Source organism: Chrysoperla carnea, chromosome 1, assembly GCF_905475395.1.
Source record: "Chrysoperla carnea chromosome 1, inChrCarn1.1, whole genome shotgun sequence".
Lineage (NCBI taxonomy): Eukaryota > Metazoa > Arthropoda > Insecta > Neuroptera > Chrysopidae > Chrysoperla > Chrysoperla carnea.
Genome location: NC_058337.1, coordinates 7,717,062 through 7,735,130, shown reverse-complemented (window position 1 = coordinate 7,735,130; position 18,069 = coordinate 7,717,062). Strand labels below are relative to the sequence as shown.

Below are 18,069 nucleotides of genomic sequence, written 5' to 3'. Positions count from 1 at the left end.
TATCAACATCCAGTTTATTTATTTATCAACTTTTTATAGTAAAAACTTTTAACAAACTTCAAAAAGAAAACAGACTTCAAAAGAAAAACTATTCCAAAACAAATTAGTATGCACTAAAAAGTAAAAAAATAAGGATAATATAATGTAGTTACAATTATTGTTATTTTTGGAATCGGTGTCAGCCAAGGAAACAACTCTGACAGAACAGTTTGCTACATTAGCTTGGCTGACACGGACTCCAAAAATAATAATAATTGTAACTACATTATATTATCCTTATTTTTTTACTTTTTAGTGCATATTAATTTGTTTTGGAAAAGTTTTTCTTTTGAAGTCGGTTTTCTTTTTTTTTCTTTTTTGATTTTTTTTTGAGCGAGAATACGCATAAAAAAATTCAGCTTTTATACTTTAACGTATGTCTGGCAGGCGCTGGCTCTTAGTCCATACTGTATGGTATTAAAAATTTATATTTTGTATGATATTACCATGGATATATACTAAAATTACTACATCCGTGGGTATTACACCTGTAATAAACAGTACATTGAAGTGTCAAAAACTGACAGATCACGTATTAATACGTCATAAACAGGGAGCGCTAAAAGGACTGCGTTTAAATATCTCAAAATTATTCTTTTTTAAGTATTTGTTTACACTTAATTATAGCATACACTTAATTATAAACAGTATTTATATTTTTTACTGTTATAACGGTGTAAACAATGAATTAAAAAATACATTAATATCCTCTATTGCTTATAACTAGAGAATGGATAAAGATTCAGGCTAATGTTATCAGTGAAAATCAATAGCTTATACCACTTGCATTTTAACCAGCTCATTTATTACAGGACAGGCAAAAAGTATCCATAGATGTATTTTAAAATTATAAATATAATGTACGTTATCTTATCACTTAAACCTTTTTAAGTAATTAACAAAAAAAAAAAAAAAAAAAAAAACTATCTTATGGTTTCAACATTCATTGATTAAAAAGATTATTTTCTTTATTCGATTCACTCAAATTATGTCAGTTCACCAATGTTTCGCCATATTGTTTAAGATAATATTTAAGTATGAAGGGTAGAGGTAAGGAGGTCCATCTTAGGGCGCGCTCCGTTTTACACTACGAGCACTGTATAGTGCTCTGACGGTAGAGAAATTCGTTCCGTTATAGACTTCTAGTACACTGCCACAGTACTGTAAGGGAAATAATGACGACATTTAACGCCATAAATCACCGTCATTTTACTATTGCGAGTACTGGCATTTTAGAGTCAAGGTGCTCTCAGTCACATCAGTGCTTTGGTCAAGTAATCAAAATCAAACAGCGTCAGTTTTATAACATTTCGCGTCAATTATTAATGTAAATTAAATATTCATCATAATTATAAAATGTATAGTAAAATTTTGTTTAATAAAACTTTCATAGCATCAATATTTTTTAGCTTTAAAAATTTAGGACTACACTTAATATACCTTGATATATATTACATATATACAGGGTATAAAAACCATTGATTTATAACCTGCAGCTCTCTGGATCTCATTTATCCTCCTCCCATAACATTCGAAGGGATTGTTTTGCATAGTTTTCAATTTTCTTAAGTGTAAAATAGTCATAATTCATTGAGTATATGAGAAAAGATGGAGATTAATTATTTTACATTTACTATTTTAAATTTTTATAGAAATCTTGAATTTATAGTTCAAAATTATAATCATAGAGCAAAATGTCCAATTGAATTGAATTTTTTTTTTTTTTTAATTTATCTTTATAAATTATAATGTGTTATTCTGATGTATGAGAGCTATATTGTTGTACAGTTTCAATTCAAATCCATTCAGTAGTTTCTTGTGTGAAAGCGTAACAAACAAACATCCTTACTTTCACATTTATAATATATAGGGATTGACATTGAGCATAAAACATATATTTAGGTTTTATTATAACAGCTTTGAGTGGCTTACACCACTTTCATTCTGATTGTTACAAGGGTTTATGAAAGAAAGTGTTAAGTGGTATTCTTTGAAGGTATTTATTTTACATAATTTTCTACAAAAAAAATACATACTTTTGTATTGAGTATAGTTTCTTATGTTTTAAGCAACAAATTACAAATAAAAATTGATAATATTTGGCTATTTTCCTATGTCTTATATTGTATTGTTCACAAAAGCACTAAAACTGAAAAACAAAAACACCTAAATATCGTTTAAACACTGGTATGGTCCCTAACACATGAAATAATAGCTTGTCACACTACTATTTGACATGTACCACTTTCATTTACAGTACTACAGCTGTTTTTGACTTAAAAAGCTATTGACTATCATACTGAACCACTGCTGCACTGTATACATAAACACTGGATAGTGGGGGTTTGTGTACAGCTTAGAAGCATTGTGAGGTATCGAGGAAGAAATATCTTATGGGCTCTTAGGCTATATAGATACACTCGCCGGTGTTCACTGCTATTTACTGGTCGATGTATATGTATGTATATCATTGACATTACAGTTACATAGACTGAGTGTCAAACGATTTTAAGCGTGTTAACATCGGAGGTAATTGCTTGGGTCAAATCCATTGTAGATTCGTAAGAAAAATGTAAAATGATACGTGATAAGAATTTTTTTTGTGATATAAAAATTTGACATTCAATGTATATTTCTTTGATAAATGTCCTTATATTCTTTTGATAAATGTATTTTTTTTATAAATGTCTTTAGCTGACCAAAGCAACTACCTCGGATGTTGGCACGCTTCTCACTGTACGGATATATAGGCGATGCTTAGTCTATGTATACTACAAAGTCCATGATGTGTATGCATCTAATCTACGATGTTTTACAGAAAACAGCACAAGTGCTTGGATTGTTCATTTAGAAATTTGAATTCCGGGCGTAAAACGTGCGCGCATATCTCACTTAATTGGCTTCTAAGCTCGACACAGTGCCTAACGCTGGAAGAATGGCCGTCCACTATCTAGTGTTTATGTATATCAGTGTACTGAACAGAGGAGCTAAAAGGAAGCCCTTTTTGAAGCAATCTCAGATTTGCAAATTTTTAACTTATATCACTTTCATTCAAACCAGCCCATTTATTACAGAGCAGGTTAAAAGTATCCACAGATTAGTGGAGCTCCTGGAGTATTAAAAGCATAAAAAGCTCGAATTTCCGAGATAGTGAATGAAAAATTACAAAAATATATAGAATGTTTCAAATATATACGGAAAAGTTTACCTATTAAAAAATTGTGATCTCGATTTTTAACCCCCGAAGAGGCGTGTTATAAGTTTGACCGCTATGTGTGCCTGTATGTGGCATCGTAGCTCCTTAACGGATGAACCGATTTTGATTTTTTTCTTTGTTTGAGAGGTAATTTAACAGAGAGCGTTCTTAGTTACGTTTAAGTGTGAGTTTAAAATAAAAAATTTGTCTTACGGTTTATTTTACTTTTTTTTACTTAAGATAATACTTTTTACTCGTAAGTATGATGAAGAGAGTGCATTTGCAACGCAAATTCTAATAGGCCTAGAAACAACAAAGATGATGACAATGAAAAAGACATTTTCACATGCCCGGAAGATGACGACGATGAAGAAGGAGAAAAGGAAAACTATTACTTTTGTTTTTAAAATAATAAAAAATACGGTTGGTTGTATGAATAATTTTTGTGAACAAAATTTGTCGTAAATTTTATGCTCTACGGTTTTCATAATAAATGTTAACACCATTGGAGCAATAGAAACCGAGATAAACGCGAAAAACTGATTTTTGTAAACATTGGCCTTGAATAATTTACGGCGCAGACGCGAGATTTTATGAGACTTTTGAGACCACTTAAGGAACACCAAAATGAAGGGCAGATTATTATCTCTCACTCTGAGGTGAAATCCTAACATGACTGCATTATATCCGAACATTTTCATTTAAAATAACGCATTTAATCACCAAAAAAAAAAAAAAAAAATTATAATGATTTATCGACAAGTTTGAGAGGAAAAAGGTTTTTCTCCAGTATGAGTCCGTTTATGTGCTATTAAATTGTTTCGCTGAGCAAATGATTTATCACAAACTTCACAAGAAAAACGTTTTTATCCAGTATGAGTCCGTTTATGTGCTTTTAAAGTGGTTCGCCAAGTAAATGATTTATCACAAACTTCACAAGAAAAAGGTTTTTATCCAGTATGAGTCCGTTTGTGATACTCTAAACCTTTTTTGTGAAAAAATGATTTATCACAAACTTCACAAGAAAAAGGTTTTTATCCAGTATGAGTCCGTTTATGTGCTATTAAATTGTTTCGCTGAGCAAATGATTTATCACAAACTTCACAAGAAAAACGTTTTTATCCAGTATGAGTCCGTTTATGTGCTTTTAAAGTGGTTCGCCGAGTAAATGATTTATCACAAACTTCACAAGAAAAAGGTTTTTCTCCAGTATGAGTCCGTTTATGTGCTGTTAAATTGGTTCGCTGAATAAATGATTTATCACAAACTTCACAAGAAAAAGGTTTTTCTCCAGTATGAGTCCGTTTGTGATACTCTAAACCTTCTTTGTGAAAAAATGATTTATCACAAACTTCACAAGAAAAAGGTTTTTCTCCGGTATGAGTCCGTTTATGTGCTGTTAAACTGATTCGCTGAGTAAATGATTTATCACAAACTTCACAAGAAAAAGGTTTTTCTCCAGTATGAGTCCGTTTATGTGTTGTTAAATTGCTTCGCTGAGTAAATGATTCATCACAAACTTCACAAGAAAATGGTTTTTCTCCAGTATGAGTCCGTTTGTGATACTCGAAACTTTTTTTGTGAAAAAATGATTTATCACAAACTTCACAAGAAAAAGGTTTTTCTCCAGTATGAGTCCGTTTGTGACACTCTAAACCTTCTTTGTGAAAAAATGATTTATCACAAACTTCACAAGGAAAAGGTTTTTCTCCAGTATGAGTCCGTTTATGTCTTTTTAAATTGTTTCGCCGAGTAAATGATTTATCACAAACTTCACAAGAAAAAGGTTTTTCTCCAGTATGGGTCCGTTTATGTGCTGTTAAACGTTTTCGCTGAGTAAATGATTTATCACAAACTTCACAAGAAAAAGGTTTTTCTCCAGTGTGTATTCGTTTATGTTCAATTAAACGGTATTGATCAGCTAATTTTGCATGACAAACGTCACATGAAATATTCTTGTCTTCTTTTTGAATTGATTGATGTTCTAAATCATCTTCATCAAATATTTCATCTTTTATAATAAATTCTGTATTTAATTGATGTTCAAGTTTAATTTTTTTATATTTATCCATGGAAACTTCTTCATTAAAATCAATCCGTTTGTGTTTTGCTGTAACATTTTCTTCTAGTATTTCCTTTTTAATTATTTCATGATCTTCCGTTGTATTATTTTCTTCTTTAATTGATTCATGTTCCATAGAATCACTTTCATCAAATATTTCATCTTTTATAATAAATTCTGTATTTAATTGATGTTCAAGTTTAATTTTTTTATATTTATCCATGGAAACTTCTTCATTAAAATCAATCCGTTTGTGTTTTGCTGTAACATTTTCTTCTAGTATTTCCTTTTTAATTATTTCATGATCTTCCGTTGTATTATTTTCTTCTTTAATTGATTCATGTTCCATAGAATCACTTTCATCAAATATTTCATTTTTAATAATAAATTCACTGTGTAACTCTTTTTTAAATTTAAAGTTTTCTTCATCGATAAAAGAATGATTATTTACATTATCAAATAAATTATTTTCCATTTCTTTTATTCGGTTCACTCAAATTATGACAATTTACCAAAAAGGTTTGATATTACTTCTATGCAATTTACAAAGAACGCCATTCGCAATATTTTTAAGTATGGAGGCTAAGTATCTTAGGGTACGTTCTATTTTACACTGCGAGAGCCAGTAGACAGAGCCAGTAGAGCCAACTTATTTTATACCGCTCGGCCACTGAAATTATACAGAATCAAATCTCATTATACAAAGCGACAAAATTGTTAAAAAATAGTCTGTAAACAGTTCCAGTAGCAAGTGGCGCTGGGTTAAAAAGTCACTTTTACGTTTACTTGTAATGCTAACGAATATTACTCAGAAAGCGACAATTTCGATTAAGAAATGTTCGATCTCTCGTTATCTCAAATCGGTATTTTAACTCTCACAAAATTTGCTTGACGTTTGAATTTTTATTTTTGTATCCAATTATACGAAGCAATCCGCTATATCAACTGGATACATAAAATAACCATATTATACACTTTTGTATCCGATTATACAATCTGGCAGCCCTGCTTACTGGAGAGAAATTCGTTCCGTTGTAGACTTCCGATACACTGCGCACTGCCAAATGCAGACACACGTGTCTGACTCATACCATGGAGGTTATAAAGAAGGAGAACGATCGCTACGCGCTAAAGCATTAGCGCGTCTGTCCCTGAAAGTTTGTAGATTTTATAGTTCATTTTTCAGCCACCAGCCGCGCTGTGATCAAGAAGTAATATCTGCGAAGTTAGCTGTTTATGAGTAAAAGTAGATGAAATTAGTACCATTCAAATTTATAAAGTAGTATAGATAAATTTATAAAGCAGAATAGATAATTTATTCATTAGTAAATAATAATAATAATTAATAATAATTTCATTATTTGCTTTTTTTTTCCTTTGAATGATATTATATACAAGTATATTAAACGTTGATAGATCATTTGAAATTAGCGCACAACAGCCCGCTTTTAATGAGACAACTTAGCGATCCCAGCGCCTCACTTATTTTGTCCATATTTTGGGACAATATTTTCTATAGCGATCGTTCTCCTTCTTTATAACCTCCATGACTCATATTTAAAAACTGAAGTGAAGTAAAATGAGTAATCGCGATATTCTATTAAGCCTATTAGCTAAAAAAAAAAATTGAAGAAGTAGAAATTCTATTTTAATAATTGATGCTTGATGGTAATGCTGAAGTCCATACCTTATTTAAAACAAGGAAAGCTGAAGGTTTCTAGCAAAACTTATCAACTCCTTCAAGTTGCAGCCGCAGTGACGCATCTACGACAATACTTGCATTAGACTTCATAAGAGCAGTTTACGGCGTCAGCCCTTAAAGGAATTAATGATGTCATAAAACGTCATAAATCACTACCATTTTACTACTGCAAGTACTGGCATTTTAGAGATAACCTACTATCAGAGTTTTGGTCATGTGATCAAAATCAAACAGCGACAGTTTTATATCATTTCGCGCCAATTATTAATATAAATAAATTATTCAACATAATTATAAAATGTTGTGTAAAATTTTCTTAAAAAAATAAATACTTTAGCCACAAATCGCTAAAAACCACTTGTTATCCCTTTTCACCCCCGGCGCACCCCTTTTCGGCTAAATCCAGCTATTTTAAGTTTGTTTCCTGATTTATACATATTAATATTATCCCTGATAAAAAAATCCGATTCATGAATCGGAAATTTCCAATTCAACCAATCGGAATGAATCGGGTTTAATTGGAAAAAAAATTTCAATTCATTCCGATTGAATTCCGATTCAATCCAATAGAACTAATCGAATATTTTTAATTGATCGCAATTCATAAATGGGATCGAATTGAAAATTTCATATTGGATTCTATAGGATTGAATTAGAATTCAATCGGAATGAATTGGAAATTTGAATCGGAATTCAATCGGACTTTTTTATCAGGGATGTCCTACACAAAAAAACGGGCCCGATCCTGCAAATAATTTTTTCCAAATTTAACTCATATCAGAGGTATTCATATTGGTGTATAAATTAAGATGGCATTGTTGTTTCAGAGAGGACCATGTATGTACATCATAGACATAGGAAAAGTAAGGACGGAGTATAAAGCTGTATAATACATTTGTATAATGATTTCTCACTCTCCTGTACAATTACACTTTTCCCGCTACACGAGCGCCATTATAGCCCTTTTATTAAATGCTATTTTGTGGACACTTTTTGAGTCAAAAGATCATGTAAGATTGTACTCCTTCCCTCTACCCTCCAAGTTTTAACAGAAGTGCGCAAAGCAATAAAAATAGGATAGATATCTAAACATCAATCCCCCTTTTGCTACACATTCTGGTCAATTTCAGAACTGGTATTTGATGTTAGCAGCTGAACACTTTTTTACTTTAGCCTCTATCTAAGGGTACGTTCCGAAATACACTGAGACCAATGTAAGATATGACATTTATTTAGTGTAGTGCGAAGCCGTTCCTTTTTAGTCAGCTATACTGGTTACTGGGCCAAGCAGGACCAAGCTGGGGCCATCTTAGTCTTCATCACAACTATAGATGACGTCGTCCAGAAGCTAAGGAAAGTCGGTGGTACTCGCTCTGACACTAGGTCCAAAAAAAAATATCGATCCTAAGAAAAAAATGATAAGGATTAAAAGTGTAGGAAATTCAATTTCAAAAAACTTTGGTAATAACCATTTTTCGTGTAAAATTAAAAATAAACGAGTTATGTAACAAACAATAATCACGACCCCCTTTTTTCGGGTCTAAATCGAAAAATATTGATCCTAGGAAATAATTGATAAGAACTAAAATTGTAGAATTGTAAAATTGAAAATAAACGTGTTATTTAATAAATAAGATACATACAAACTATGTCAAGACAGTGTGAAAATATGAAATACTTAATAATTGACATCATGGGCTACTAGCCAATAAAAATAGTTTTAAATTATTTCAAATATGATGACTTTTTAACCATTTTTTTCATAGTGTTTTTATTTTTAAAAATGCGTAATTTTCGAGTTACCTAAATTTTCATAAAAACAAAAAGTATTTCAATTTTTCATGAAAAAGATCTATTGCTGTTCTTTAAAAAAAAGAAAAGTTAATAACTTTTATTATTATCACGAGACATTCTAGTCGGATTAGTAAATTTTAAGGCAAGCTTCTTCATGAGGTTACACCTTTAGGCGTGAATTATTCTTTCTATTGGATAAATGAAAATGAAAATGGATTATATACAGGAAATAATTTTAAATTAAAAGAAGTTAAAATTCTAATTAATTTGGTTTTATTGTATAATGCGTAGGGTGATTATTTATTTTAAGTACATCATTTTTAAGTATTGTACATGATTAAAATTAAAAAACCAACATTTATTCTTTACACTTTATTTTAAACTACTTTATTTATCATTTTTCCGATACCTTCAATTTCACTTTCAATTACATCACCTTTTTGTAAATATAGAGGAGGATTTCTAAACACACCCACTCCAGCAGGTGTCCCTGTTAAAATTACATCACCTGGATATAATGTAAATAACCTAGAAAAAAATCGAAGGTGTTATTGTAAATCTAGTAAATTATTAGTGTATTTAGTGATTAAATCTCAACGCGATTTACTGACGTAATTTACAATTATTCGTTTGTGAGCTACTATGACCAACAATCTGAACACTTTCGACAAATAGCAGTTTTCTACATTTGCTCACATCAGGCCCGTGTCCAGGAATCATCCCAAGGTGAAGGGTTCAAACTTTTGTTCATCATGCTAGGACATAAAGTTAATAAAGACAAGAAACTATTTTTCATAGTAAGAGTACATTTTATGATATTCATTCACTATTTGTCAAGAAGTTAATTCTATAAGGTCCAGAAAAAAACTTTTCCAAAACTCTGAACGCGACCTCATTTTAAGACATTGTAAATCAAACGTATGGTTTAAGACGACACAAAAATGGACTTTGATTCTCAAAACCCAAACAATCCCACCGTGTGTAACGACCTGGTTCACATTTTTTTGAAATTTTCCCGAATCATAAACACAAGATGGCAATCGAATAAATTAATTTGAAATTCCTTGACTTCCATGTTGATAAGAAAAATTCCCTGACCGTTTTTGAATTATCATAATTTGAAATTTTCCTATTTGCAAAACACTAAAATTTCTCTTTGCCTCGTGTTCTGATACAAAACACTTACTAATAGTCTGAGAGAAGGTATAATGTCGATCTTCATAACACTCCTAATCCAGGGCCCTATCTAGCTATTTAGCCGCTCCGGGCAAAAATAATATTTTCCGCGGGTGACACTCACACCTTATACAGAATGTCATTTTTAATTGACTGACTCGAAACTCGATAAATAAATTTAATCGAGAAAAATGCTTCAAAGGGACACATCTTATACCGGCAACGAATTTCAATTAAAACCTCACTTTGATTAATAACAAATATTAGATGGACGCTTTAAATTAGAAAGTTGTTCTTTATAAATATGCATACAATTTGTTTGAAAATTTTTTTGTAAAGCGAATAGTTTAGACAGTCATTGATAGGAAAAATCTAGCTTTTTGTGCGTTTGTTCATTCAATTTGAACAAAAATGGTCTTTATAGAAAAAAACGTTCGATACCAACGCGCACCAACCTCCAGGTGCGCTCTGGATCTTTTTTATCGCCATATTCGCAATCAGAGACCTAAAAAAACCACCAGTTACAAAATTCAGGATGAAATTCTTTTCGAATCATATTGCCTTTATTACGCATCGATCGACCCCTCAACGAAGTCGATATCATTTTTTGTTCGCGCGATATCGACGACGAAAAAAATGTTTACGGACGTACGTATGTACACACTCACATACATACTCCTTCTCCAAATTGGTGTTAATGCCACGTACAAACCATAAATCGTAAGGATATGTTGAAAATTACGATTTCGAAAATCGGACTCATTACAATAACTTCCTATTATAGTGGGAAGTTAAAAACTTTGATAACTAGTGTGCTATGGAATGAATTAATGAAATAATGAAAAAATTAAAAATGTGAATTTTGTCATGAAAATCATCTCTGAAGCAAGGCAAAATATTAAGAATCGGCCCTATTTGTCAATTTGTAGTGAGCTGAGTATAAAGTTCAGATTTCGGTTAATTATCTTAAAAATTGAGACCCATTACCCAGTATACTAAAAATTTAAAAACCATATTCCTATAAATAACGAAAATATGACGGTGTCTTCATCTTAAATGCAACTCACTAAATATATAGACGTATATTCCAAAAAGCGTTGACTGCATCAGTAAGTACCTTTAAAACCTTAATTTTACCTTTAAAAATTAAAAATAAATAAAGGTTACTTACTCTGATAAGTAGGAAATTATAAAATCAACTTTAAATATCAACTCATTTGTATTTGCACACTGTCTCTCTTGTCCATTAACAGTACATTTAATATCTAAATTGTGGGGATCGTCGATAACTTCTTTTGTAACCACAGCCGGTCCCAATGGACAAAATGTATCCATTGCTTTGCCTAGTAACCACTGACCGCCATTTCGTTTTTGCCAATCTCGCGCAGTGATATCTTGTGCGATTGTATATCCAAACACGTGATCGTAAGCTTTAGCTTTAGGAATATTTTTACCTTGTTTACCAATAATTACAGCCAATTCAACTTCATAATCAACTCTCTAAGTAAAAAAAAAAAAATTAGTAACTAAAATGTACTAACTAATCTAATCAATAAGTATCATTTTGGAACGCACCTTATCTGATTCTCGGAAAATTATGATCAAGGTGTCATTTGAATCGGAATTATGCTTAGAAACTTTTCGAGCACAAATTAAGAGGTTGTGATAAAAATTACAAAAGTTATAAACAAGTGATAACAAACAATTAACTGAGTTAATTATATAAATACCCTGTATAGGAGGTATTTAATTTAATGTTTGTTTGTATTATTTTTAATAAATTAGGAAAATTAAAAAGGTTTTGAAAGTATTTTCTCGAATTTTTTTTTCGTTTTTCGAGTCTTTCACAAGTCCACTAGTTGAAGCTATCTGCATAAACTCTCTATAATTTATAGTTTTGGAGAAAATGGCCAAAAAAGTTTCGACAATGATGCTTAAAAAAATGTTTCAAACAAAAGTTGTCAATTTTCTTATAAGAAACATTTTTTACATTTAAACATTCTCTCTCTAACGGCTTAGAAGGTGAGTCCTACGTATCCAAGGCATATGTTGCTTATTTACGAACTCCGATTCACATTTTACGTTCTGAGCTGACTATACAAATTTTAGCTTGATTTTAACGGAAATGGAGTAATTGGGATTTAGGACCAAAATGGAAAGATCAAATATAAGTTTTATAATAAAACTGTTTTTAATTTTTATTTTTTTCATGATAAAAGTTACAGGCAGTTTTAAAAACTTTGCAAAAGAGAAACGAAAACACCCATAAAAAAAAAAATGTTCGTAAAACATCGTTGTGACGTAATAATGTTAATTTAATAGTATCCACTGTATACAATTATTAATTAACATTATGACGTTACACGATCTTTTACGAACATTTTTTTTGTCGGGCGTTTACGTTTCTCCTTTGAAAAGTTCTTTTAAAACTGCCTGTAATTCTAAAATTATCAAAAAAAAAAAAAAAATAAAAAAACTTATAAAATGTTTCCATTTTTGTAAAATATTTTGTTCTATCTCTAACGGTTTACAATATGGGTCCTACGGACCCAAGACCCAATTGACCTATGATGCTCATTTACAAACTTGGCCTCACTTTTTACGTCCTGAGTACGCTGTAAAAATTTCAGCTCGATATCTTTTTTCGTTTTTGAGTTATCGTGTCCACAGACGGACGGACGGACGGACGGACAACCGGAAATGGACTAATTAGGTGATTTTATGAACACCTATGTCAAAATTTTTTTCCTAGCATCATATGTATATTTCATATCTATGTATATTTCATATATACATGGTATAAAAAGTGTACGACATACTTTTTTCAAAAAACGTAAAAATTTTCAGTTAGTTAACGTTAAATACTCCAATAGTTGTTGCCGGTAGTTGTCTTCAACTAGCTGTATCTCAACAAATATCGCACAAAAACGAATGAAATAGTAATCTTTTCCTCTATTTATAAGTTTGATTTTCTGTACATAGTTTCTTTTTTGGTGAATTTTTTAATGAAAAATAGGAAATTACAATCGCCAAAAATTCGGAAAGTGTTGACTTTTCGAAATATGCTTTTTGTTTAGAATTCGCCTCTCTTTGGATAGCCATTGTTATTTTCACTATAACTTTTTCCACTTTCTAGAATAGACGACTACCACCTCCTGGGAAAAAGCACCATTCGGAACTATACAACTTATTCGAAACTATAGCACCATTCGGAACTATATAATCGGAGCTATAGGAAAGAATTTGGAGGTTTAATCCTCGTTTAATGGAGTATCAGATCCAAAATTATTAGGATAATTCATTATTTTTACAAGTTTTTACGGTTCTGGCTAAACTTATAAGAAAGGGTAAGGTTATTCGGACAGTATCGTGTGTTTAGCGTGAACGAGTAGATAATTAGCATTAAGAGAATATTATCCAATTTTTTGAGCTATTCTCAGATTTTCTGAAGTTGAAAAAAAAGAATGAAAGCAATCACAGGGTTAAACAAAAACCCGCAGGCCTGTACTAACTCGACCCCATTAAAGGCATGGCTAACCTATGGATCAGTGAATGAACACAATCACAGGGAAAAACTATTTTTTTATCAGCCATGACAACAAATTCGTAATCTACGTAAAAAATGCATTAAATTTGGTTTTTTACCTAACGTTCTAGGAGCTTTTTTCTAGAAGCGTTAAAGTTAGATAGCCGTTAGATACACGATAGTGTCCAAATATCCTTGCCGTATAATAAATGATAGTTACCGTCGAAACGCTGGGTAAAACTATATCATCAGTTGGACCGCATATGGTTGATGAAAACTTGCTAAAAACTGTAGGTTCTTTAGGAAAGGGCTTATTCTGTTCCTCACAATGACCACTGTAGTTTAATCCTACACATACCACTTTATCTGGATGTGTGACCGGTGAAAGAAGTTTCACATCTTTGTAATAAACCAAAGAAGAAGCTGCGGCAACGATTCTATGAAAAAATAATGAAGAAATAATTGTATACTACATTTTTTTAATTGTTTTATACCTTTTAGCTCGTTCATGAACAGATTTATCAGCGGCCAAAAATTTTGGCAAAGAATTTGGTATTGTTGAATCAACAGCACTGATATCAAAAATATCACCTCCAGTACAAATTTGGGCACCTAAACGTTGTGGGCCACCATTTACTGTATATTGTACAAAACGCATACTTAAACAACTTGAGACTGAAAAATTTCTTTTCTGATCACGAGTATTGAGTAACAGTTGTTTTATTGCTGCACTTGAATTTAATAGCTTTTTTGAATTAAAAAAGATTTTATTCATATTTACTACCATTTTAATTTATTTACTTAAATTAAATTTGTTTGATTAAAGTTATCTAGTTTGATAAAACTTGAATAATTAAGTACTAAATTACGTATTGTTTTTTTTAAATTATTGTCAATTTTTGTTGTTTTAATTTATTTAATGTATTGAAATTCCAGTTCCAGGTTGTTGGTTATATGTATGAAATTTTTGTTTTATTTGTACGTGCAATAAATTATATAAAACTTGTGAACTGTCTAGCATACAATTGATAATTATATCGATTTATAGTAATATGGTTAATTTAATGTGTTTACTTTGTATTTATATTAATAAATATTGCGATATAATATTATTTAAATTTTAGTCATTAATTATTAGAAACCACCCGCTGTCAACAAATACTATCACAGTAAAACTTTACATGAAGGAACGAAACCGGGTTTACTATGTATAAATATTTCCAGTTTTGTGTTTTACAAGATAAAGGCGTTAACAGTGATAAAATGAAATAAAATATTTTCGAAATTACCATCAATTTAAATATTTTCAATGAGATATTAGTTGTTTGTAATTCCAACAGGTAGCTCTATTTGATTCAGCTATGCAGTTTAGTTTCAAATCTTACTGATTACACAACTAGATGTCTCTGTAGGCATTGATTTACATCAATTTAATATATGATCATATTATAGTATAGGAGCTCGCAACGTTTTCGAGAGAGAATTTTATTATTGATGATTTTATGATATGTTGTTCCCCTTGTTCTTTCTGTTAGAGCTTGGGCGGTCTGGCTGCCGGAAGTGGTTGCGTTTAGTACTGCGCAGCCTAAATGTACAGGTCATAATACTAAATTTTAAAAGAAGTTTATTATGTCTGTTATTTTAATATTATGTTATTTAAGTATACAAAAACCTAAAATTAATTTGCCAGACGGTAATTCGGTTGCTAAACCTTGAAAAAAAGCGAAAAAGTTATGAAAAATAAATGACATTTGTTAAATATATATCTTATTTTATTTTTTTCTTCAAGTGTGGTAAATGGCTGTGGTCGTTTAGGCGCTACCATTTTGTAATTATTTTAGTGATTACTAGTTCCGAGTTCGAATCCAGCAGCAGTCACCATTTTTTCTTTTTCAATTTATGATCTTTGAAGTGGAATAGTAATAGGTTAAGAAAAAAAAGTTAACAAAACCTATCGAGTAGTGTATCAAAATAAAGGAAATTAGAAGGGGGCTAAAAATATATACAAGTTAAAAAGTCTAAAATAAAGTAAATAATAAAAAAAATAAAAAATCCGACTGCGTTAAATAAAATCTGAAAAGAAAGAAACAAGTCCAGTAGGTAGTTTACATAGCAACTTTGAATCAAGGTCGATTTCCTTGAAAATTGAGATTTAGGTAGTATTTATATCCTCCTTCAAAACCTACCCAGCGCCGAAGCGAGCTTTTGATCTATGGGTTAAAGCAATAAATTATAACGTTTTATAATATGTACTATACTTGATTATCAGTTATGTATGTGTCACATGTTTGTATGTGTTATGTGATAAAGAAATCAACACTGATTATGCATGGTATTTCAACAATTAACTCAGTCAATTGTTTGTTTTCACTTGTTCACTATTAAAATATATTCAGTATACAACTTGAAGCTAAAAGTGAAGCACATGTCAATTGTTTAACTGGCTTTAAATATGAAAAGTTGTCATACAAGTCTTTAAATACATTGTATTACAGTATATTTATAATTGTTTTCGTAGAGAGTTGTTGTTTTCATCCCGAAAAACGATATCGAAACTTCTAGGACATCTTTACTTTTTACCCGACTAAGCAACGCAAAGGAGTGGTACTGTGTTTATCAATCTGTATTCGCTCCGTGCGTGAGTTTCGTTTCCATGGTAACGATACACTACTTTAATTATAGAATTGTATGGATGCATATATAATTGTATGGATTGCATTTATCACTTACATTGAAAATTTAATATTATTGTCTCACAAATTTAAATAAATAATTATGATAATTTACATTTGAAAAATAATATTTGTGCAATTTGATTTCTTATTTTCACAATTTTTAATGCATTAAGTTTAATTAATTCGTGTTTTACAATAATTTTAATTTGACATTTCTATAACATTAACATGTAAAGAACTGCAAATTAGTAATAACAGCCCCCTTTAACGCCAAAATTTTTCACTGGAAGCGCTGGCATCGATTTTATTGTCCCTACCATGACTACGCACACAACGAATATGTGTGTTCTTAGGTACATGGCATATTGGAGACCAAACGTGTGGGCCGATTTCGATGATTCAGGTGTCAATCGATTTGTCTTAGCCTTACGAGTTTTACTGAAGATATTGCATTAATGAAAATTCAATATGGCGACCACCAGACGCATACAGCTTCATTCATTTTAATTATTTGATGCAGCATTGACATTTTAGCAAACTCTGATCTATATTTGTCTATTAAATTATTTACATATTATTTCCATATACAAACTATCATTCCCTTTTTCACCACCTTAGGGTGGGGATAGGAGTATGAAAAATACTGTACGAAATATTCTCATACCTACTGAATGTACAAAAAAATTTCTTTAAAATCGGCTCAACCGTTTCAGATGAGTTTAACCACAAAGACCGTGACAGGAAATTTTTCTATATTGTATCATCACTACATAGTATAAAACAAAGTCGCTTTCTCTGTCCCTACGCAACGGATTTTGATGCGGTTTTTTTTAATAGATAGAATGATTCAAGAGGAAGGTTTATATGTATAATAACATCCATTAAATAGTGGAGAAGTACTGCTATTTTTGAGGTTTCTAATGTGATGTCGTAAAAAGTAAATAAGTAAAAATGTAGTGTATGAATTTAGATATTCAAAAGATAGCAGGAAATCTTCATGGTATAGGGAAAGGGGGATTGTTTTACTCCAAATTTAACGCGTGCGGGCCACGGGCAGTAATGAATAAATCAAAACTACTGGATTGATTTTAATCACATAGGCTATATATTTTATACCCGTGCGAAGCCAGAGCGGGCCGCTATGTTTTTATATACAACGTTCACAGTTTTTCTGTAGTGTATTTAGTATCAGCATTGCACCCGTGCGAAGCCGGGGCGGGTCGCTAGTAATAATATAAGTGGGAATCTTAGATCATCACGTTTTTGCTTCACAGAGAAGATTAACAAAGACAACAATCCAATATTCAAAAAACTGACAGAGAAACCCAATACCAGAGCATGGTATTCAATGCGTATGATCGTATTGATGGAAGTCAGCTGCTTCATTAGTTATAGTTTGTTGAATTACTTCCTATATATAATACAGTGAAAGTAAGGATGTTTGTTAGGCTTTCACGCAAAAACGCTTGAATGGATATGAATGAAACTGAACAATAATGTAGCTCATACATCAGAATAACACATGAACTAAAATTTATAAAGATACTAGCTTGATACCCGCCCATTTCACTGGACTTAAAAGTGAAAACCACCGCTTTATAGCCTCCACCTCTTTTGATCTCACTTACCTCCTTTTATCCTTATAATTAATAAGGATATTTTTTTTTTTAATATTAAAAAAATTAAATTTAATCTGATATTTTACTACTCCATCTATGATCATCATTTTGAACCATAAACTAAAGATTTCTGTAAAAATTTAAAATGGTAAATGTCAAAAAATTCATGGCCATCTTATCTGATACACTCAATGAAATATAACCATTTTTCACTTTAAAAAATTGAAAACTGCATATATTTCAGCTGTGTAAAAAATCCCTTCGGGTGTTATGAAAGGGA

At 31.0% G+C, this 18,069-nt stretch overlaps 2 protein-coding genes across 2 annotated transcripts; both read right to left on the bottom strand.

The window, feature by feature from the left end:
- Positions 1–3,998: 3,998 nt before the first annotated feature.
- LOC123305632 (oocyte zinc finger protein XlCOF6.1-like) lies at positions 3,999–5,655 on the bottom strand. The gene has a single exon (XM_044887405.1). The coding sequence runs from the start codon at positions 5,644–5,646 to the stop codon at positions 4,354–4,356; it is 1,293 nt and encodes a 430-aa protein (XP_044743340.1). The 5' UTR covers positions 5,647–5,655; the 3' UTR covers positions 3,999–4,353.
- Positions 5,656–9,084: 3,429 nt separating this feature from the next.
- Positions 9,085–14,678, bottom strand: LOC123301077 (fumarylacetoacetate hydrolase domain-containing protein 2). The gene is made up of 4 exons (XM_044883810.1): positions 13,990–14,678; positions 13,716–13,932; positions 11,141–11,469; positions 9,085–9,321 (listed from the first exon to the last, which is right to left on the bottom strand). The coding sequence occupies exons 1-4, from the start codon at positions 14,280–14,282 to the stop codon at positions 9,171–9,173; spliced, it is 990 nt and encodes a 329-aa protein (XP_044739745.1). The 5' UTR covers positions 14,283–14,678; the 3' UTR covers positions 9,085–9,170.
- Between the last annotated feature and the right edge of the window lie 3,391 nt (positions 14,679–18,069).

Excerpts from the sequence above, each read along its gene's own strand:
- LOC123305632 (XM_044887405.1), bottom strand. The coding sequence starts at position 5,646 with ATGGAACATGAATCAATTAAAGAAGAAAATAATACAACGGAAGATCAT.
- LOC123301077 (XM_044883810.1), bottom strand. The coding sequence starts at position 14,282 with ATGGTAGTAAATATGAATAAAATCTTTTTTAATTCAAAAAAGCTATTA. Across the intron at positions 13,933-13,989 it reads GTTCATGAACGAGCTAAAAG|AATCGTTGCCGCAGCTTCTT; the intron begins GTATAAAACAAT and ends ATTTTTTCATAG. Across the intron at positions 9,322-11,140 it reads ATAATTTCCTACTTATCAGA|GTTATTTACATTATATCCAG; the intron begins GTAAGTAACCTT and ends ATTTTTTTCTAG.